Genomic DNA, 23,079 nt, shown 5'->3' with positions numbered 1-23,079 from the left:
AACTTTCCTTTTAATGTCCTCAGGAATGGGCATTTATTTCTGATGCTTCAATGCTTGACAGTCAATGGTTAACATAATTTATAATCGGTCCGATGCAGTCGACAAATAGCAAGGTCTTAATTGGTAAATCCAAAACCTCTGAAAAATGCTGAAGTTTCCACTATTTACCATGAGACCTAAACCAATCCTACCACCAGGAATTTCAATATACTCAGAAATCATGTGTGAGCGCTTTGAAGGTTGCACTAAAAATTCCAAATTAATTAAATATGACAAATATGACAGAAGTACCCAAACACCCCCAAAGTGTTCTGTGTGCATTGGGGCAATCTGTATCACGCTTGGTCCCCAAGGTGGCAACAAATAAAAAGGTCAGAGCTTTACTCAATTTACAGTTTTTTCCATCCATCCATCCATCCATCCATCCATCCATCCATCCATCCATCCATCCATCCATCCATCCATCCATCCATCCATTTACTACCACTTATCAGAAGTCGGGTCGCGGGGGCAGCAGCTTTAGGAGGGAAACCCAGACCTCCCTCTCTCCAACAACTTCAACCAGCTCCTCCGGCGGGATTCCAAGGCGTTCCCAGGCCAGCCGAGAGATATAGTCTCTCCAGTGTGTCCTGGGTCTTCCCCGGGGCCTCCCGCCGGTGGGACATGCCCGGAACACCTCTCCAGGGAGGCATCCAGGAGGCATCCGAACCAGAGGCCTGAGCCACCTCAGCTGGCTCCTCTCAACGCAGAGGAGCAGCGGCTCGACTCCGAGTCCCTCCCGGATGACCAAGCTTCTCACCCTATCTCTAAGGGAGAACGCGGACACCATGCGGAGGAAACTCATTTCGGCCACTTATATCCGGGATCTTTTTCATTCGGTCACGAGCCACAGCTCGTGACCATAGGTGAGGGTCGGAACGTAGATCGTCCGGTAAATCGAGAGCTTCGCCTTTTGGCTCAACTCTTTCTTCACCACGATGGACCGATACAGAGTCCGCATCACTGCAGATGCTGCACTGATCCGCCTGTCGAGCTCTCGCGCCAATCTGCCCTCACTCGTGAACAAGACCCCAAGATACTTGAACTCCTCCACTAGTGGCAGGATCTCAGACAATTTATTACAACAAAACAAAAGAAAACATGCCAAAGGCAAAACTGTATTTACAATTAAGATATTTACAATGAACCTACCCAAAAAATAACTAATACAAAAAAAAACCATGAACTAAGGTTACACAAGCACAGATTATTCAAATAGGAGTACACTAAATTGGAGGCCGAGAGTGACGTGTTCTTCTGTTGTCAGAAGGCACGCCGAATCCTGTCACCCAATGGAGGCATAAGAAAAAACAATTGCCTTCTTTCCTTTTTACTATGAAATTAAGTCGTGTACTTGTAACAACCATGAGGTACTAGATAACGACGTCTATGAAATAAAACAAATTGTCTGTGTTGCTTTCTATTGATGAAGGAGTCATGGGCTTGTGATCTCAATAAGGTTAGAGAGTTGATGACCACTTTCATTGATGACACCATGAGAAAAACCAACGATCCTGAGTTCACAATCAGTGAGGTATTTTATCGCATGTTCAAGAAAATAACACTTCTATATCATTCTTGTTTATCGTTTCATTTTTCAAATCCATTACATTGTACTGTATTTTTATGAGTCTCTCCTGTGTCATTCGTAGTTCCTCAGCTTCCTGTTTTCCAAGGAGAACTGCCTGTGGGATGATAAACTATCAGACATTAACAACCAAGACATGAACAACCCTTTGTCCCATTACTGGATCAATTCATCCCACAACACGTCAGTATGACATCACACTCTCACACTTAACGTAAGAGAGAGAGAAATGGGAGTTAACATTTATTTTCACAGATCCAGTTGCTATGCAAGGTTAGGTTGACATTAAATAAAGGCTCTCAAATATTATTCTTTCACTAATTATAAATACATTATTTTGAATTTGTTCAAAGATTAAAATACTGGCTTTGTAGGGCTTATTGTATGATCACATAAAGTGTGTGAAACCTTTGAAATTACAGTACCTGTATTTTTGCATACATTTGTCATTAAATGTGATCTTACCTTCATTGAAGTCACAAAAATAGAAACCTCACACAAATCATTACGTTTCCAGATTTTTACTGAACACAGCATAAATGGTCCAGCGCAGGGTGGAAAAACTGTGTGAATCTTTAGGCTGTAAGAGATGGATGAACCTTCTCAACCAAACACATCATGTAGTTGTAGATCAGAACTGCACAACAGGGAGGATGAATCGAATCACTCTCCTGAGGTCATGCTACAGTATCTCAATCAGTTAGATGAGGTCAAAACTGACTGGGTCACTCCAGATTACACAGTCCAGTGGTTGATTGACTTATGCCATTTTGGATGTGCGTTAACCATATTTCGCCAAGCTTCAATTAGCAGACAGATGTCCTCAAGTTTGCCAGCAAATTGCGTGAAATAAACTGAATTTCTTTTTTTCCACCAGGAGCTTCCTTTTGTACTGTGCTCCAGTTAAGTCAAATTAAGTTCATTTTTATACCCCTGCAATCACAAAAAAAAAGTATCAAAGGGCTTGACAAGCCAGCATTTGACAAACAGTATTGACATTTCCTGGGCGTAAACCCCCAACCAGGCAAGGAAAACCTGAGAACCAAAGTTAGAGAGAGAGGGGGGGAAAAGGAGAAACTTCTTACTGGCGCCATAGGAAATTACCAGCTAGTTGGGTGTTAGCCAGCTAGCTAACTGCTCCCCATTTTCTACTAGCGGGGCTTACCCTCCAAGCAAGGCAACTTTATTTATATAGCGTATCTAATACACAAAGGAGCATATTCACTAAGAATGCGCTGCGTCAGGTAATAGCGCGAAATATTGCACCACAACTGCACACGCAGTCTGCGCCCAGTTACCCACCTATTCACTAAGAATATTGCTCTAATCATATACCGGCGCAAACACGCCCACAAAACTGACAGCTTGGAGCAAATTTGCACCTGATTTACCACACATGGCAACGGATTTGCGCCAAGAACATGGTTGTTATAGTCACAGTTGCGAGAAAGATGACATTATCAGAAAGTGAGGTTGGAACGAGAGTAAGCGTTTAGAGCGCCATTAAGCTGTACAGAGCAGAGAGGACGACAACGACGTCATTCATTCATAAAGTACAAATTATTGGTGCGATCGTTTTTTAAAAATATATTTTTAGAGGTTGGCGTGGGCGTACAGTATGCATCTGGCACGTAAAAATGATCTTAAAATGCCTCCCCACCATTGCCGATCAGCCCAGGTTACGTTATGTGTCCTAAACTAACACGGAAATATTTCCCCCCTCTCTCTTTTTTTCTCTCTCTCTCTCTCCGTGATCTGCCGTGGATGTTGTGCTGCAAATGGCACGCAATGCTGTCATGATCGAGATTGCAGCAGTTAATACATGCTTTCCAAAAATGTTATTTGCGGTGTGGCTATTTGCGCTGGCGTTAGCGAATTAGACGCTGCATATCAATGATTCTCATTTGCATTGGGGTGGGCATATTTTGCATCAAATGTATGCAAATTACCAAATTTACATACGCGCAAATAACACCGGTGCACCGTGACGCAATCGCAGAGCACTTAGTGACGGATTTCCCCATCTGCGCATTTCGTGAATTAGGCGCTCGCAGATTGCTCCATTTTTCCCGGTTAGCGCGGTGCAAAGGCGACGCAAACCTTTAGTGAATAGGCCCCAAAGTGTTTTAGATGATTGAGAGTTCGATTGCTGTGTAAGTAAAAAAAGTAAAGATTAAATTCAGCCATTTTCACTGAAGCAACCCCTTTAGCTCCCGGCGATTTTACTGGATTTTGACGGATTTTTCAAGCCCCACAGGATATTGTGTTCTATTGATATAAAACCATGGAACCTACCAAAAGAAAGATTAGAGTTTCGTCTTTCATCAGGAAAGAAAAGTGAATTTCTATCCATTTCCGTTTTGCAGCAATTAGCATTAGAATATAGCTGTTTCATCATTATTCACAAATCTGCTTAGAATTACGGGGAAACAGCTTGTTTTCATCATGGCCCTGGTTGATCTATTATATTCTGCTGCCACCTGCTGGCCGTTTTTGTAATTGCTGCCATTTTTTCACCCGTTCTCTGTAGTTGAGAGGCTGCATCAAAGCCTTCTGTGGCTGATCTATTATACTCTGCTGCCACCTGCTGGTCGTTTTTGTAATTACTACCATTTTTTTTTCACCCGTTCTCTGTAATTGAGAGGCTGCATCAATGCCTTCTGTATGCTCTAGCATAAAAAAAAAATAAAAAAAAAAATGTATAAATACGTCTTTGGGACACTTAAATAGAACATATTTACACGTTTTTGGGAGCAAATTAGTTAACAGGCACAAGTGGAAGGACTACAAGTCCTACCAAAAGAAAGATTAGAGTTTCTTCTTTCATCAGAAAAGAAAAGTGTATTTCTATCCGTTTCCATTTTGGAGCAATTAGCATTAGAATATAGCTAAGTTTAATCGTTATTCACAAATCTGCTTAGAATTGTGGGGAAACAGCTTGTTTTCATCATGATCCTGGTTGAGCTATTATACTCTGCTGCCACCTACTGGCCGTTTTTATAATTACTACCATTTTTTTCACCTGTTTTCTGTAGTTGAGAGGCTGCATCAAAGCCTTCTGTATGCTCGAGCATAAAAAAAATAATAATAATTAAAAAGAATGTATAAATACGTCTTTGGGACACTTAAAGAAAACATATTTCCACGTTTTTAGGAGCAAATGAGTTAACAGGCACAAGTGGAAGGACTACAAGTGGGCAGAGCTGCTGATTGTGTTTATAAAACGTGAATAGCCTCAAAGTAATGTTTCAAGTCGTTATGGGTCGTCGAAGAGTGGAATTTATTACACTTTCAGTAAAAGTCTGTAGCCTTCACATACCTTTGTGACATATCTGCTCACTGGACTGGCATTCGGCAAAATGTTCTCTCCCTGTGCGTGTGAGAGACAGAGCAACTTGAAACTTTCACTGATGGTTGGCTGTTAGCTAGCTACCCACTGCACGAGCAACCGAGCAACCAACCAGATGGGCGGCCCAATGCTGAATGGGAGTCACCCCGGGTTTACACCAGTTGTGTGTGCGGTGCGGCTGCGTTGCGGTGCGTCTTGACTGCGTGCTCCAGACGCGTCAATTTCTGCGGTCCGGCAGCTCCGTCACCGACCACTTCCCGCTGTGTCTCGCGTGACCACGCGCGATCATGTGGCATTAATTAAAAATAACGACAAACACACAGAAAGTCTGTGCTCAACAGAGAAGCAGAAAGAGAGGTGGACTTTTATTATTTTGTGGCTTTCTACCTCCAATATAAACCTCTCCTCGCCCATGTTCGCTGGTGTCTAAACCGTGAATGAGCACCTTCACGTTAACTCCAGGCCCGTCTACGCCCACATCACGTTTTGCTAGCATGCTTGCGAAATAGGAGCTGGCGAGTGTTTTATCTTGAAAGGTAACCGGAAATTTATTTTGAAATGCGTCGGTCTTCCTGTCCCGCTCGATGTGTATTGTGCTAGCTTGCCATTTGCCGGAGGCCTACCGCTGCGGCGTCCGGCAAAAATAGAAAATAGGTCTATCCTTGCGGAAGGGCTGCGGCACGCCGCAGTTGAGACACAGTCGACACGCAACACACACGCAAGCGGTGTAAACTGCACCATTCGAATGAATGTAATCTAATTGCTTGCGTCGCCGGAACGCACCGCAACCGCATCCGGTGTAAATCCCGGGTCACAGCAGACTGAGAGGCACTCTGCAGTCATCTGCGCCAAAATAACTTGTTTTTTAATTGATAGCTTAAAAAAAAAACATCTTCTTGGGGGACATACTTGTTTGCTTCAGCTCCTCGTGACACCTCGTGAAAAACGATGGTCAATGAGAATAGAACATAGAAACTGAAATAAACCTTAGCTTCCCTTTCTAATTACCAAACAAGTACCAAGATTTTAATGACGACATTTTGTTTTTTGTAGCTACCTGACAGGTGACCAGCTTCGTAGTGAGTCTTCCACAGAGGCTTATGTGCGCTGTCTGCGCCTGGGATGTCGCTGTGTTGAATGTCAGTATATTCTATACTTAGACCACATGAAATTCGCTTTCCCAAATGTGTTTCTTATCTGTGTATTTTTGTATGGTGTGGAATAAAGTGGATTGCTGGGAAGGACCCGGAGAACCAATCATCTACCATGGTTGGACCAGGACGACTAAAATCAAGTTTGAAGATGTGGTTAAAGCCATCAATCAGCATGCCTTTGTTACCTCGGAGTAAGTAAAACAAATGTTCAACATGTTTTAAGTTAAAGAAAAGAGACAAAACCATTTGTAATATACTTCTTAAGTCCGACAAAACCATTTGTAATATACTTCTTAAGTCCTGATTTTTGGTGCTTAAATGCATGAATTCGTTTAGATTTAACTCATATGTGACAAGGAGCCCCACAAGGGATTTGGGGCCACACAGAATAATAATAATAATAATAATAATAATAATAATAATAATAATAATAATAATAAAAGAAGGGCGGCACGGTAGTCGAGTGGTTAGCACGTCCGCTTCCCAGTTCTGAGGTCTCCGGTTCGAGTCCAGGCTCGGACCCTCCTGGGTGGAGTTTGCATGTTCTCCCCGTGCCCGCGTGGGTCTTCTCCGGGTACTCCGGTCTCCTCCCACATTCCAAAGACATGCATGGCAGGTTAATTGGGCACTCCGAATTGTCCCTAGGTGTGCGTGTGAGTGTGGATGGTTGTTCGTCTCTGTGTGCCCTGCGATTGGTTGGCAACCAGTCCAGGGTGTCCCCCGCCTACTGCCCAGAGCCAGCTGAGATAGGCGCCAGCAGCCCCCGCGACCCTTGTGAGGAATAAGCGGTCAAGAAAATGGATGGATGGATAATAAAAGAAAACACCACTTCAGTGCTGCAAATTGACAATGCTATTTTCTAGGGCCACAATTGATCATGGGCTCCAAGAATCACCATCACTTTTCTCCCTTTATGATGTCCCTGATTGTAACAGGGTGTCTTTAATTGAAACTACGATTTCACAATGTTTTGCATATGCACATGAACAATTTAAATTTTGTTTGGATAGGACTTGATCTTATCTTTCTCATGCTTTATTTTTGTTATGATTTTGAGCCTGAATTGTCACCCTTTTCGCAACTGACAGCGACTTTTTGGGTATTGATTAATGCAAAAAACTACAAGTTTGAAAAAGCACATGGTCTCAAATTAACTTAAATGATGGACATAGTATTACCGTAATAAATAAATTACCATAATAATTGACAATATTCCTCTATATGAAGTCACTGATTGTTTTAGTTTCTCACAATAATTAGCAATTATATATCAATAATTATCAATAAAAAGGATTTAACAAGTATCAATACGCAATACTTACTGCAGGTGATGGGGGAACAGAGAACGAAGATGGGGTGGGGTCTTGTTTTTTTTTTTTTTTTTTTTTTTAAATAGATAATTGATGCATCAATAAAATTATCTGCATTGAGTCCAAGAGAGGTCAAGATAACCAGGGAGTACAGTTCACAGTGGCAAGTGTTAAAGTGTGCACCAGTGACAAACCAGATGGCAAATGGCTTGTGGTGGAGAATTTTTGAAGATGACCAACAGTATAGACTTAGACTTAGACTTGACTTTATTGATCCCTTTGGGATGGCTCCCTCTGGGAAATTTACATGTCCAGCAGCAATGAGAACAGATAATAAAACAGAAAATAATTAAATCAATCAATAAATAAGGTTATTACACCAGAGATTGAATTAATAATAATAATAATAATAAAATGAAAAATAAAAATTCAATCAATCAATAAATAATGTTATTACACCAGAGATTGAATTAATAATAATAAGAATAAGAATAATAAGAAAAATAAAATAAAAATTCAGTCAATCAATAAATAAGGTTATTACACCGGAGATTGAATTAAATAAATTAAAGTACAGTAAAGTGCCATATTTGTGAAGTGAAGTGCACGCTACACCCTCCTCCCCCCCAGTGAGGAGTTGTAGAGTACAATGGCACGGTGGACAAAGGAGTTCTTTAGTCTGTTGGTCCGGCACTTGGGGAGCGTCAGCCTTCCACTGAACAGGCTCCTCTGACTGCTGATGACAGTGTGCAGAGAGTGGCTGGCAGGGCGCTAGCCATTTTGGTGCCCTAAGCATAAATGTTTTGTGGTGCCCCCCCCCCAACACTCCGTCCCCACACTCCATCACCCCTCCCCTGGTAGAAATGAACAATATCTGAGTATTTGTCAGTTTTGCTTTATTAAACAAAATAACTTGTAAGTAGGGCTGTGTTTGAAATATCGATATATCGCTATCATATTGATACACCTTTTCATATCCCAGTATCGATACATAAAACCACGTGTCAATATATCGACCCCCCCCATTTTTGTCAATTTATTTACACAGCCTGTGCTGTGGTTGTAATTTATTTAAATTATTATTTATTGTTTTTATAAGGCCATGTTAAATGAAACTGCAATGGATTCAATTCCTAATGTAAATATTCATATTCTTACTAATGCATTAAATTAGAGCAAAAAGTTTCTACTCTTTGCAGCATTGATACTTTTGACTGTCTAAAATATGTGCTGCATGAATTCCTCAACTGAATCGAAAATTGTTGTGAATCATGAATTGAATCGGGCCCTTGTGAATCGAATTAAATCGATTCTGGAAATCTGAATCGATACCCAGCCCTACTTCTAACTGTCAATATTGAAGTTTTAAAAATGTTCACAAAAATTAGTGATAAATAATAAGTCTTTATAAAACTAACAATGACACCAAATACTCAAATAAATAAAGCTAAATGAATTAAAAATAAAACTCAATGCCACTACTATTAACAAATAAACATTTGGAAATAAACAAAGTGCAAGCAAGTTAGTAGAGGCCCTACAGAGGCACATGTCTACATTTCTGGGCTGCAAAATCGGCTATCAGGTCATCATATGACAGCTTTTGTGCAATTTCCGCATTTATGTTAGGGTATGAAATGCTCCTTGAACATATTGAAGCATTGATTCTGTATTCAGAAATACAAGACAATATTCAGGGATTCTACAATGAAATATGGTTTTGAACCATGGTACAAACATTTTCTAAATTGATTAGGATTATGGTATTGTGCAGGCCTATATTTTAAACACAGGTACATGAGAATTTTAATAATCTACCTTTTTAGAGAAGGACTGATAGGGCACTATGTAAACATTCTGGACATAATGTTAAAACTATGAATATGAAATGAGGAAATCTACTTAGCCTTAAGATGATGGATGATGACGATGATGATGATGATGATTATTATTATTATTATTTTCAAATTACACTTTCACCAGTACATGCCGCTCTTGGCCGTTCCATATGAAACAATATTGTCTCGTGACATTCCATTTAACATACCGTATAATGAACGTGCTGGTCACAACCATTCCACTGCGGCGGTTTGGAGTGTTTTTGTTTTGTTTTGTTTTTTGCTAACTGTGGTCATGTAAACGTAGCTGCTACAAAATAAACAAACAAATTGTCATTGTCATACCTGCAAGTGACGCGCGAGCATCATCTCGTTTTTTCTTTTCCTCTTTTTCGCCCCCAATTCTTGATGCCTTTTTGATGACATGTCCAGATATCCAAGAATAAACTTCTGCCAAATTTGCGATTGAAGCATAAAGTGCACCCCACCACCCTCCCCCTTTCCCTAGTAGTTTCCTTCGTTGGAGCAAAAGTGCACCTCGCCCCCCCCTCCCCCTTTCCCTAATAGGAACAAACTACAGTACTAGGGGAGGGGGGGCACCAACGTAGACCAGCGATACCGCTTGTCGAGTAAATAATGCTACGTTATTTTTTTGATTTATTAACATGCTTTACAAGCTTTTATTTTAAATATTAGACACTGATATTATAATTACTAATATTATTATTTTTACGGGCTTGATTTGTTTTTTGGTGCCCCCTTCGGCAGTTGGTGCCCTACGCGCAGTGCGTGATAAGCGTATGCGGAGCGCCGTGTCTGGTGGCTGGTATCCATAATATCCAGCAGTTTGTCCAGTCCTCTTCTCTGCCACTGTCACCAGAGAGTCTAGATTCATGCCGACCACAGAGCCGGCCCGCCTGATAAGCTTGTCCAGTCTGTGGAAGTCCTTCTTGGATATGCTGCCCCCCCCAGCACACCATGGTGTAAAAGAGGACACTGGCAACCACAGACTGGTAAAACATCTTCAGAACTTTGCTGCAGATGTTGAAAGAACGTAGCCTCCCCTGCTTTGTGTCTTCCTGTACAGGTGACTGGTGTGTGTTGTCCAGTCCAGTTTATTGTTCAGCCACAGCCCAAGGTATTTGTAACTGTCCACCACCTCCACCTCAGCTCCCTCTAGCAGGACAGGTCGTGGTCCTGGGGCCTCATTTATAAAGCTTGCGTACGATCAAAATGAGGCAAAAACTCTACGTACGCACATTTCTGCGCCGAAGGTGGTATTTATAGAAAACAAACTGAACGTGAAACTTTACGCACCGCCACGTCAGGTCTGGACCTACCGTACGCAATCCGCACATTTTGTAGACACGGGAAAACAGCGACACAATCAGTTTTGTGTTGCATTTCTATTCCTCAAACGACATGTATGCTGGATGTTGGGTCACATATATTAATGTTTGTTTTGCTCCAGAGTTGCTCGGATGTCACAAGCGCGCAGTGGGGCGGAAAGCTGCATGCGAATGAACATTTTAAACGCTCGTTTTCTCTCATTGATCACCTATCTTGAAAAAGCCTCATGCAACAAATCAGTAACTTCACCCGCCCGCGCCGCGCAATTGCCATTAAAGGCTAAATAAAATGCACAAGACAATAAGGATCGAAAAAATAGCTAGAAAAATAGTCTGGTGCAAGCATCTTTGCTATGGAGATAGGGTTTCGTCAAGCATATAAATAAATGCGCGCGTCAATAAAGTCTGCCATAAATGTTCACAATGCGATCCACGCAGCCGTGATTCTGGATGAAGATCCATAAGCAACACATTAGGAAATATTAACAACAATAATAGGGCGGCCTATCGATCGCCTAATTTAGAGACAATTTAGTAAGTCTGAGTGAAAACAATACAAGTGTAAGCAGTTAAGAAAATGGATGGATGGATTATCATTATTATTATTCCTTTCCTTATTTAATTAAAAAATAAAATCTACGTCTGTGCGCCATGTGGCGGCATTATCGTGATTCGCGTCCCGCTTGCTTTTATTGGCCTTCCGTGACTCAATCTCTTCAATGAGGGTTTCAATGTACATCTTGTTTTAAAATCTTTCTTTTTTATATAGGACCTACTGTTCACACGGAAATTCTAGTACATTATGGTGACTTTTGATTTCTTTCTTGCCTCTCATTGACCGTCCAAATTGTTTTGGTTTGATGTTCGCCAACACGTGCTGCTTATTAATACGCAGATGAGTTGCTTTCCATTGCCAAATATGGGGTGAAATAGGTGGACTTGGGGCGGGGAACGGCGTGGAATCTGCTGCGCACACCGGTTGGGATCGTGTGGCATTTATAAAGGGAACTTGCGTGCAGATTTGCCTATGTGTGTATACGCATGGTTTTATAAATCTCAATTTTTTTCTGCGTAGGTGAGTTTTGACTTTCGTTCGTACGTACTTTTCTGCGCAGGTTTTCACGCACAGTTTTATAAATGAGGCCCCTGGTCTGGACCTCCTAAAGTCAATGACCAGCTCCTTCGTTTTTGAGGTATTGAGCTGTAGGTGGTTGGTGTGGCACCATGCAGCAAAGTCTCTGACCAGTACATATAGTACATCTTTGTAATGACAGGCACAGACATTTTAACAAGAAGCAAAAAAAAAAAAAAAAAAAGACCCTTATAGTTAAATTTGGGTCAAAAGTTTTGTACTGAAAATTCACGTGTTTAGCAAAATATAAAAATGTATTCAAAATAAAAATAAATGTGTGAAGCATTTTTTCCCCGGGTGAAATATAACAGTTTCAAAACTTATCTTCAATTTCAAATGTTTTGTCATTTTCAAATCTTTTTTTTGTTTTGTTTTTTTAGTTTTAGACTTTTTATCCAAATTTTACAAGGGGCGTGTTATCACTCATGAGTGACAGCTGTGCAAAAGTGACCGCAGTGACAGTGCCTTAAGGAAATGTAGGAAATAAAAGAAATCTAATTCAATATTTATATACACCATATTCATATGAAAGGCAGAATACGAATTGCAGAATAAGAAATGATGGTCCGTGTACATTTCGGCCATTCGTATCGATATTGCCGTGACTGGTAGCTCGCATGCTGCCGTGAATCGTGTAATCAGTGTAGTTTCCAGTGAACAAAAAACAAAACTCTCAAAAACATCCATTCAGAGCAGCCAGTGACTTAAAACCAGCATGGAAAAAACAATCAGGCCTTGTCCATATAAGACTGCAAGTTGTACAAGTTCAAATTACGACAGTTATTAGGGGGAAAAAGGAAGTTACGAAATATAGAGTTAAAGTTTGTAAAAAATTAGATATCAAGGTTAGGTTTTTGGATCAAGGGGTGCACCATAGCCTGTTTATTGCAATTGGCTGGCAACCAATTCAGGGTGTACCCCGCCTACTGTCCGAAGCCGGCTGGGGAAAAAAAAAACAGAAACAGCAAGTAACTGTAATAAATGGGTCATAGGAAGGAGGTGTGTGAGGATATCTGCTCTGATGGTAGCAATCCTGTCCACAAACATGACAGATACAACAGTGATACTTTAAAGACTAAGATTTGCACAATTAGTTAACTATAACACTCTTTCTCAGGTTCCCAGTCATTCTGTCTATTGAGGAGCATTGTCCATTGGAGCAGCAACGGCAGATGGCCCGCATCTTTAGAGAAGTATTTGGAGACAAACTTCTTCTTGATCCTCTGGAGCACATGGCTGAGCAGCTACCATCACCCACACACCTCAAGGGCAAAATCATCCTTAAAGTACTGTGTGTGTGTGTGCGTGTGTGGAGGGGAGTGTGTGAGCTTTCATACGAATTTATGTCCGACAATATCATGTTGCTTTTTGTACATGTGCAGCACAAGAAGCTCAATGTTGAAGGGGGAGAAACCATCAAAGAATTCAGAACCTGGCAGAAACAGGGAGACTTGGAGATGTGGGACCCTGTCAATCAGGTATTTTGAATTATATCAAAAAAATTGCTCTAAAATGCACACCACATATCAAATCCATTGAGCCAACATCTAGTTGCCATTTAACATGTAGCCATAAAGTCATGATATAAGGATTGTATTGAATTTATAGTTCTAACTCATATATGGGAGGGGTACGTTTGGAAAATGCTTTTTTATATGCCTGCATCATAAATCCTTAATTAACTGGGCACAGATTGATTGATTGATTTATTGAACATATAAACATAAAAACAAACAGCAGAGAAACAAAAGTTATAAAAGAAAAGAAGAAAAGAAAAAAACAAAAAACCAACTCATCATAGTTTACATGTTCAAAAGGGAGCAGGAAGAAGTTAAAAACTTATCTAGTCCTTCCCCTCATACATTATACATTTGAACTTATTTCATTATTAATACAATACTAGGTTAATATTTTTAAAAATAAAATGATGCGTGCATTATCCAGCAACATATGTACATGAAATTCCTAGACATATACCGTAATACATTTATAAATCATATACTCATACTCGTTATATACAATTTTCATGCTCTTATTTCACATAAGTAATTTTTTTGAACTTTGCTTTTAAACAATTTTTTAAACTCAACAAGTGAGTCACATCTTTTCAAGTCAATTCCCAAATTATTCCACAAATTAACACCTTTTACAGAAACACACCTTTGCTTAATATTTGTTCTTGTTTTGGGTTTTTTGTACACACTTGTCCCCCTTATATCATAAGGACTGTGTCTAATTTCAAACAACGTCTGAGTACTATAGCAGAGTAGATTATTATATACTTTGTACATTATTTGTGCTATTTTAAACTCACCCAAGTCATAAAATTTCATTGTATTTAATTTGATAAATAATGGATGTGTTGATTCTGTATATTTTGATCGATTAATAATCCTTATGGCTCTTTTTTGCAATTTGAAAACAGAGTTAGTGTTTGTTTTATATGCATACAATAGGTCAAATATGGTAATAATAATGAACTATGTAATATATATAAGATGAAATTTTAAGTGAAATTAAAGTACTGAAAACTACTCAAGTACAATAACGAAGTATTTGTAGACAAGGATCCGCTGATGCATGTCAAACATGATGGCTTGCATGACATGTTGCCATCGTGCTTTTTTTTTTCACATGGTTTGATATTCTAAGTTCAAGTTTTGCCAAACTCCGGATGTATCACGATGCCCCGGTATTAACCTGTCAGAATCAATACAATCAACGTGAGCATCAGGTTTGTGCGTGCCTTTTTCAGCGGTGGAACAAGCACTACTGTGTGATCTCGGACAACATGCTGTATTACGCAGAGGAATATGAGGAGGAAAAGGAAGACCTCAGGAAGGTAAGGGAACGATGAAGTTTAATGCATTTCTTTTGATATTACAATTTTTATTATTCTGATAATATTCCTATCTGCAGTCAGCATGTTTTCTAATTTTCAGCTTTGGAACTACAGTACTGACTATGATTTGAGTTATGTTTTCCATTTGAGATCACTAGATAAATAAATAAATATCATATCCAGTGTTTTTGTGTTCCCCAGTACCAGGATTTGCATTGTACTGAACCGTGGTTTCATGGTGCCGTCAAAGAAGGTCGGCAGATGGCAGAGCAACTGATCCATGATTACTGTACCGAGACGAGAGGAAGAGACGGCACTTTTTTGGTCCGACAGAGTGATGCTGTTACCAAGGATCTCACCCTCTCCTTCTGGTACAATTCCCTTATTAATAATAATAATAATAATAATAATAATAATAATGATGATGATGATGATGATGATGATGATGATAATAATAATAATAATCATGATAATACCAAATTTTACACACCTGCTTACTATAATGGCTGCAGTTTTTTTTTTTAGGGAACAATACATTTACACCATTGTGCAAACTGTATACATTGACGACTTTGCATTGTGTCCAGGAGTCATTTCTTCAGTTTTGTCCCATGAAAAGATATAATGAAATATATGCAGAAATGTGAAAGATGTACTCATTTTTCTGAGATACTCTATCAATCTATCTAAATTTTACAGTGTGTTAAAAAGTTTAATATATTGTTTCCCAACATTGTTTTAGGCGTGGTGGGAGAGTCCAGCACTGCCGTATCCGTTCTTTTTCAGAGGGACAAAACACATACTACTACTTGGCAGCAAATGTACAATTCCCCAGTCTGTATGCTCTGATACAGCACTACAGAGAGAACCCACTGCGCAGTCAAGACTTTGAGTTGCGTCTTACTGATGCTGTACCACATCCCAATCCACATCTGCAGCAAGGGTTCGTCACAGTCACATTATATTTCACTAAAATGACCTAAAATGCTTTTGTCTATTTCCATCTGTCATTTTATTGATGCTCCTCAGGCTTAGTTAACTAAAACCTCTATTAGTGTCAACACTTTTCTGGAAATTCTAATTTAAAGTCTATAGGCTATGAAGAGCCTGGTGAAATTACAAGGTTTTAGGGATTGACAAAACAAAACAAGATAAATTGTTTTGAAACGTTTTCACCATTCATGTGACCTCTTTGCTTCGCTGTATCTATGGTGTTGTTTTGGCGAAGAGTAATATTGTGCGGCAAACATATCTTTTAAAATTATAGGCCATAGTCTTAACCTTGTTTTTGAAATTTTGCAGAATAACAAATGAAACCTTCCAAATGCATGTGGCAAAAATGTGTTATGGTTAGGGATAGGTACCTTTCATATTTTAACCGATACGGTTCCAATACTCGGTACCTGGGAATCGATACCGGTGTCGGTACCATATGTGTTCGGCCTGCCAGATCCATTCGGGGGCCTTCGCGTCTGGTCGGCGCTTGCTACAGCAAGCGAGCAGTGGTAAATGTGTTCACGTTGGTTTGGTTTCCGAATTTTGCGGTTCACGTATCACAATACATCACAAAAACAGTCGTAATGATTATAGGAACACATTAGCACGTCAACTGACAATATTTCGTCCCATCGCAGTTTTACTTTTTTGCATTTATGTGCTATTTTACCTCCATTTTTTATATTTATTTTATCCAATGTATTTTTTCAATCTGTTTCATTATTTAGTCAATCTTAAAGTATCCTGCTTTTATACTTACGTTTATTTACGTTTTGCAATCTCAGCCCATACATTTTGTTATTTAAATGACATCTTTAATATTTTCTTGCCAATGTCACCTCAGAGGTGACACTGCACTATGAGTTGCAGAGGGTCGTGCGTATTGCAGAAAATAATTACCATGATGATGATAATAAAATGATGGAATTATTGCCTGAGATGTGACATTTCCTCACCAATATGTTCTGTACTCAGCCTCAGGTTATTAGGTAACTACGAATTTATTTGTAACCTTCATGTGTGTGCATGTGTGTCTCATGGACTATTGATATAAATATTAATCAAAGGTAATGGCCTACTACCGTAAAGTCGAAACTCATAAGTTAACTTCATCAACTACAGTAGCACATTTTACTTTTTCTTTAAAGATGTCAAATGCATTAACAAATCAAATGAATGACACATGAATGAATGAATGAATGAATGAATGCACAACTTTTCTTTATATGTTCAGTATTTTTTTCCTTCCACAAAACAACAACAACAAACAAGTCTGAAAGGGTTTCACGGAAAACCTTTAATCCTAGACAAGGGAAGACGAGAGATCAATACATTAGAATAGCCACGGTGAGATGTAATTGATTGATGATGATCGATGAATGATTTTGACGCGTTACGAATCCTTGCCTTTTGGGTCGCCGAACAGTTTGATCCAGTAGTGCGGCTGTGATAAGTCCCATTAGATAAATAATAATAAATTTCTTCGTAAAAAGCGTCAATATTTTCTCTCCAACGACTGGAAAGTTGCCTCACCAATCACAATCGTCGACATCTCAGCCAATCCTGTAGTGTAAAACGTCTCAGCCAATCCTGTAGCGTAACGTCATCTGTAGGCGAAGGACCCCGAATGGATCTGGCAGGCCGAACACATATGGTACCGACACCGGACGCCAGCGGGAGAATACGATGCGTTCACAATGCCGACATCGGCATCGGACATATTAGACGCTTAAACGTCGCTGTTGTACGGCAAACCTGGCACAACCTATTGCTGCTAGACCGTAATTGGTGCTCAGAACTATCTAAAACAGACTTTGAAGTGGAATTTTGTCACTGGCATTAATTCATATGCTGCCAATCACACGAATATGGGGTATATATGTTGAGTTAAGAGTTCTCTTAATTCCTACGTTCCCTGAAGGCACTGTCACTGGGGGGTATTTCCAAAGCACTTTTGTGCAGCTGTCACTCATGATTCCACGCCCCGCTCAGTTGTCACCACGCCCCCACGTAACATTCGTGCCAAAAGTCTGAAAGTGAAAAAAAGAGATTTGAAACTGCAAAAAAAAGATCTGAAAGTGAAAAACGATTTGAAAGTGGAAAAAAAAGTTTTGAAACTGAAAAAATGTGTTGAAACCCAAAAAAATAAGATCTGAATCTGAAAAGAAAAAAACATGCAACTAAAAAAAATAAGACCTCAAATGTCAAAATATATATGGAAGCAAAAAATGAAAATAAATAATTTATTCAAAGGCAGGACCGGAGTGAATCAAAATTAATTTTGACACGAAAAAACTTTTCACATGCTTATTTTTATTTTGAATACCTTTTTATATTTTGTGAAATTCAAGATCAACACAATAATTTTCAGTTTCAAGTTTTATTTTTTCAAGTACAAAACTTTTGGCCCCAATTTAACTCCATAGGGGCCGCCGCACCCGCTCGCCGCCAGTCGCTTCCGCCGACCGACCACGCGGCTCCAGACCTGCTAGACTCCCGCGAGTGGGGGACGTCAGCATGCCGGGTGCGTAATTTGCATATAATGTTGCGTTCAAGTACACCATGGAAAATAGTCAACTCACATACTCCCGCACAATCACAACTTAAAACGACGTGCTTCAGTATCGAAACATGGTACCGTTTATTTTATGTGAATCGGTGCTCGGAAGTATCGATCCCAATCGATACTTACCACAAAAGTACCGTCTTCGGTACTCATCCCTAGTTATGGTATGATGAAATCACAGTTAGGCTTTTTCACCCTAATTCCACATTGTGTATTTGGTAAAAAGACACAATTGCTTATCACCAAAAGAACACTATACTGTACAGCTTCAGGTGGAACTGGGGTCTTCTTCAAGATGGGCGAAATCAGCTGTTTTCCCACCAGCAAGCCCAGGATCTTTAAGTTCTGGGTAAAGGGAGTTTCTTGGTTGTAATAGTTCAGCAATTTTTGTTTCCACATCGTCTTTGACTTCTTGGTAATTAATTCAAATGAGTTTGATGAGCCCAGCGTGTGTAAAAACACCCCCCCAAATTTGACCAACCAATCAGCCTTGGTCAGATTAGCCTGCCCCCCAAAGTTCCTGCCTGGCTCAGCAAGGCCCTGCTGCAGCGATAGTACTTGGATGTCCCGTGGGGAATTTAATTACCCTGGAAATTGTTGTTGGTGGAAAAACGTGCAAACTGAATTTTACCAAGGTAATCTGAGAAGTTCTCCAGAAGTTCCAGCGGTGGAAAAGCGCCTATTATGAACAGTTCCAAGTACCAGTCAAAGCATAAAATCTTCAGGCTTATGCTAGAAAGCAAAAAAAAAAAAAAAAAATAAAAAAGCCCATGAAAAGCCTACTAGAATATTTTTTTTAATTTGTGATTAATCAGAGGTGCTTCAAATGGTGGCAGGTGTGTGCTGACTTCCATTTAACATGAGTTTGAAAGTGGTGAGTTAATGCTGAACATAGCCATATCCCCACTCATAAGAGGGTGTGCACACTTGTGCAACCACATGATCTCAATTGATTTACTTAACCTCTGGGGAACATTTGTTGCTGTTGTAAGGGTGTAGGTCACATTAATGGTGGAAAATATTTTGAAATGATTGATATTGGTTGAACAATTTTATGTCACAAAAAGCTGTCATTTGAACAAGAGTTTTGAACGTCGCCATGTTTCTGCCCTTTACAGTTGTTACCTGTTGCTTCTTCTGAAAATGTGATTGTAGTTTACGTTTGTTGAAGTTGTCAATTTGGAATAGCTTGTTTTTGTAAAATGAAAAGTGAAATATTAATTAAGTTTCTTCAGGTTATTAGTAAAATCATAATCAAATTTAAGTGTATTATTACTTTAAATGTAATGTTGTCTTTGGGGTGACAATTTGATCCAAATTGTTTCTGTATTTTGTGTCAGGTGGTTTTACGGAAACCTGAGCAGAGAAGAGGCTGAAGATTATTTGCTGAGAATTCCCAGGGATGGCGCTTTCCTCATACGAGAGCGGGAGAGAGAACCAGACTCTTTTGCTATCACGTTCAGGTTGAGCATCATGCTAATACTTAATTGCTTAATTCATTCAATTTTGTACTGAAATCCTAATTGTCTGTATCTCAGAGGTGACGGTAAGGTGAAACACTGCCGTATCCAGAAGGAAGGCGGCGTTTACCTGCTTGGAACAACAACAGAGTTTGAGAGCCTAGTGGAGATGGTCAACTACTTTAAGAAGAAGCCTCTATATCGCAAGACCAAGCTACGATACCCGGTCACCCCCGACCTAGTGGCTCGCTTCAGCACAGTGAGTTACATGAAATAAGATGAAAATGAGACTCTTGATAGTTTTACAATATGTTTGCTTGTGAACATTATTTGACGCAATGTGTCTTCCAGTTCAAATTGTCCAACTTGAGCAAATGTGGTCACCCTTTGCGTCACCTCCAATACACTAATCTTCACATCTATGTGAATTGCCTTGACTTTATATCTACTCTAATCATGTCACGAGAATAGCTCAACTCAGCATCACGAGAGCCACCCGCAGCCAAATGACATTACTGAACTCATTCACTCCCAGCCATTTTCGCTGTAGCAATCCCGTTCACTCCCAGCTGTTTTACTGCATTTTGACTGATTTTGCAAGGCCCGCAGAATATTGTGTTCAATTGCTATAAAAGCATGGAATCTACCAAACGAAAAATTAAAGTCTCTTCTTTCATCAGGAAAAAAAAGTATGTTTCTATCTGTGTTTCCGTTTTGCAGCAATTAGCATTAGAAGAAAGCTAAGTTTCATCAGTTTTCACAAATCTATTTAAAATTGTAAGTAATTTAGCTTTTTTCCTTGATGGCCCTGGTTGGGCTCCTTTGCTCTGCTGCCACCTGCTGGCCGTTTGTGTAATAACTACCGTTTATACCCAAAGTTGTACTTCGTGCACACAAAGTAGTTGTCCGTGCATACATAATAGTTACAGCAAGGCATGGAATAGCATTAGCTTCTCGCAGTATGATAACCTTGAGCAAAATTATTGCGGTATCGCTGTATTAAAATGACAGCTCTAAAATGTCCTTTTAAAAAAAATGCTTTGGTAAATTTAAAATCAAAACAAAACAAACAACAACAAAAAAAACACCTTTTCTCCACTGTACACAATCTATTAAAACAAAATGAAAATATTTGGTACATTAAGACGTGTACCCTGTTAAGGTTCAATAAATAATAAACATTGAAATTCTTCTTCTTTTCTAATTCTTGTAAATTGGTGACCCGTCACTTAAGCGCTATTTGTGGAACAGACGCGTGGGTAACTCATGTTGTCCTTGAGGCAATCTCGTACTTGCTGGGACCGTATTTCTCCATTGCAGTTTGCACAGTGTCATCTGCGTCCTTCACTACCTGTATATAACTGCTCACCCCTCTACTCTCTGCTCAGGCGAAGGAGGCGGGAAAAAACAGTGTCCTCTCATTAACTTTGAAAAAGTGGCTTGTTTAGTCATCTCTGCAGTCAACCATTCACATTGCAGTGGACATTGCCCTCTTGAGAAGTCCCCTCAAAAAAGGAAAGAAGAGCTCATTGCCAGTGACAGACAGTTTTAGCGACTATTGAAACTTTTTAAAACTATGGTAAAACCATCAAACTGTTGAAGTAGACTCTCATCCGTCCATCAATCCATTCTCTACACCGTTTTTCAGGATTGCTGATGAGCTTCAGCCTATCCTAGCTGACTTTGGTCAGAGGTGTGGTACACCCAGGCCTGCTCATCAGTCAATCAAAGTGTACATACAACAAACAGCCATTCGCACTCATATTCACACCTTGGAACAATCTAGAGCATTGGTGTCAAACATAAGGCCCACGGGCCGGATCAAGCCCGCAAAGGGGTTTAATCCGGCCCGCGAGATAATTTTATAAAGTTAAAAAAAATAATAATTGTAATGTCGGACTAATTAATCAGTCGGCCACAATCAAAATATCGGTATCTAAAATTTAGAACTTCACAAGCAGTCCTCAGATGAGCAACGCAACTTGTACGGGGGAATCGTCCTGGATGTCATTATTTTACACACAACTTATAGTTATGGTTTGTTTATTATTATTATTATTATTTTAATTATAGACCGACAAATGTGTTAAATATGACAAAAATTCAATTACTAGTAATACAAATTGATATGACAAGGATTAGCGTCCTTATAACATCAACTGCGCCACACAATGCATTCAGGGAACAATATATATATAGAGGTAGATTTAAGACCTGCAGGACTCAGTGTTGCCGTGTTTCATTTGTATTTGTATTGTTTTTTTGGAACAATATGATTACAGTTGAGCTCCGTAATCTAGGGCTGGCACACAAATAGCGAAAATCTGCGTATATTTGACGGTAATCGTTTTTAAGTTATATACCGTTATTTTCCCAGTGCGGCCCACTTGGTAATATATTTTCCTCCATGCAGCCCCTGAGCTAACATGATTTTGACACCCCTGATTTAGAGTCTTCAGATAACTTATAGGCTGTGTGAATAAGCCACAAAACACATGGAGGACATGCAAATATGCATGTTCAAAGCTGAGATTCAAACGCAGAACCCCAGAAATGTAAGGCAGGAATGTTAATGCTGTCATTTAAAATCCTACATTCTAAGATTACAATTTTGAGGTGATCATTTGAATCCCATTTTGTTTAGAAAACACTCTCTTGAAAGAATTGTACCTTACAGTGGATTATTTGTGTTTGACAGGTTAATGATTCTGCCTCATTGTACGAAATGAAGACATATGTGGATCCCAATGAGATTGGGTCATCACTGGTGTGTACAGTATGCATTGCAATACTCTCATACAGTTTTATTTATGTATTTATGTATTGTTTGTCTTATGCTTATGTTTCTTTTTTATTTTTTGTTTGTCTACCTCAGCCAAAAAATACTGTTCGGGCTGTTTATAGCTACAAGGCCGAGATGGCTGATGAACTCAGCTTCAATAAAGGGGCTTTGATACATAATGTGTCAAAGAACAATGATGGATGGTGAGTCCATTTGCACATTGTTGTCTGACATGACCAAGTACAAAAGTACACAAAGAACAAAACATTCCTCTTCACGTTCTAGGTGGAAAGGAGACCATGGTGGGAATGTGCAGCTGTTTTTTCCAGCCAATTATGTTGAGGAAGTGTCCAACCACACCAAACCTGATGTTGGACAACAGGTTGAAAAAAAGATGTTGACGGTCATAATTGAATTGGGTGTTTGATGGTATAAAGACTAAAATTTCATGTGTTTGTGACCTAAATTAAAACAGGTTATAGAAGACAATCCCTTGGGTGAACTAGGTAAGGGTGTGGTGGATATCTCTAAGTGCAGCATACAAAACTGTGAGTCCAATTTATTTTCACTTCTATCACCATTTCACGTTGATGCACATTCATTTGAAAACAATGAGGATGACTAACAAATTTTGCTGGCGCTAGATACGATATCATTACAACGTCACCCTCTTA

At 39.5% G+C, this 23,079-nt stretch overlaps 1 protein-coding gene across 5 annotated transcripts in view; it reads left to right on the top strand.

The window, feature by feature from the left end:
* plcg2 (phospholipase C, gamma 2) overlaps positions 1–23,079 on the top strand; it is a 181,651-nt gene that overhangs the window by 8,662 nt on the left and 149,910 nt on the right. For 4 of the 5 annotated variants that reach the window (XR_013282723.1, XR_013282722.1, XM_077515502.1 and 1 more), the window contains exons 10-24: positions 1,472–1,573; positions 1,692–1,810; positions 6,030–6,115; positions 6,204–6,321; positions 12,877–13,054; positions 13,142–13,237; positions 14,515–14,601; positions 14,803–14,972; positions 15,344–15,544; positions 19,504–19,626; positions 19,702–19,882; positions 22,322–22,390; positions 22,499–22,608; positions 22,691–22,787; positions 22,881–22,953. Coding sequence is in view for 3 of the 5 variants with exons in the window: in XM_077515502.1 (XP_077371628.1) it covers positions 1,472–1,573; positions 1,692–1,810; positions 6,030–6,115; positions 6,204–6,321; positions 12,877–13,054; positions 13,142–13,237; positions 14,515–14,601; positions 14,803–14,972; positions 15,344–15,544; positions 19,504–19,626; positions 19,702–19,882; positions 22,322–22,390; positions 22,499–22,608; positions 22,691–22,787; positions 22,881–22,953 (1,810 nt within the window). In the remaining 2 variants the exon portion in view is untranslated. The remainder of the gene's footprint in view (positions 1–1,471; positions 1,574–1,691; positions 1,811–6,029; positions 6,116–6,203; positions 6,322–12,876; positions 13,055–13,141; positions 13,238–14,514; positions 14,602–14,802; positions 14,973–15,343; positions 15,545–19,503; positions 19,627–19,701; positions 19,883–22,321; positions 22,391–22,498; positions 22,609–22,690; positions 22,788–22,880; positions 22,954–23,079) is intronic. The other variant, XM_077515501.1, reaches the window with a different exon arrangement.

This window comes from Festucalex cinctus, chromosome 3 (assembly GCF_051991245.1).
Source record: "Festucalex cinctus isolate MCC-2025b chromosome 3, RoL_Fcin_1.0, whole genome shotgun sequence".
NCBI classification, from domain to species: domain Eukaryota; kingdom Metazoa; phylum Chordata; class Actinopteri; order Syngnathiformes; family Syngnathidae; genus Festucalex; species Festucalex cinctus.
The sequence above is the reverse complement of the archived record's forward strand: the minus strand, read 5'-3'. Positions and strand labels throughout refer to the sequence as shown.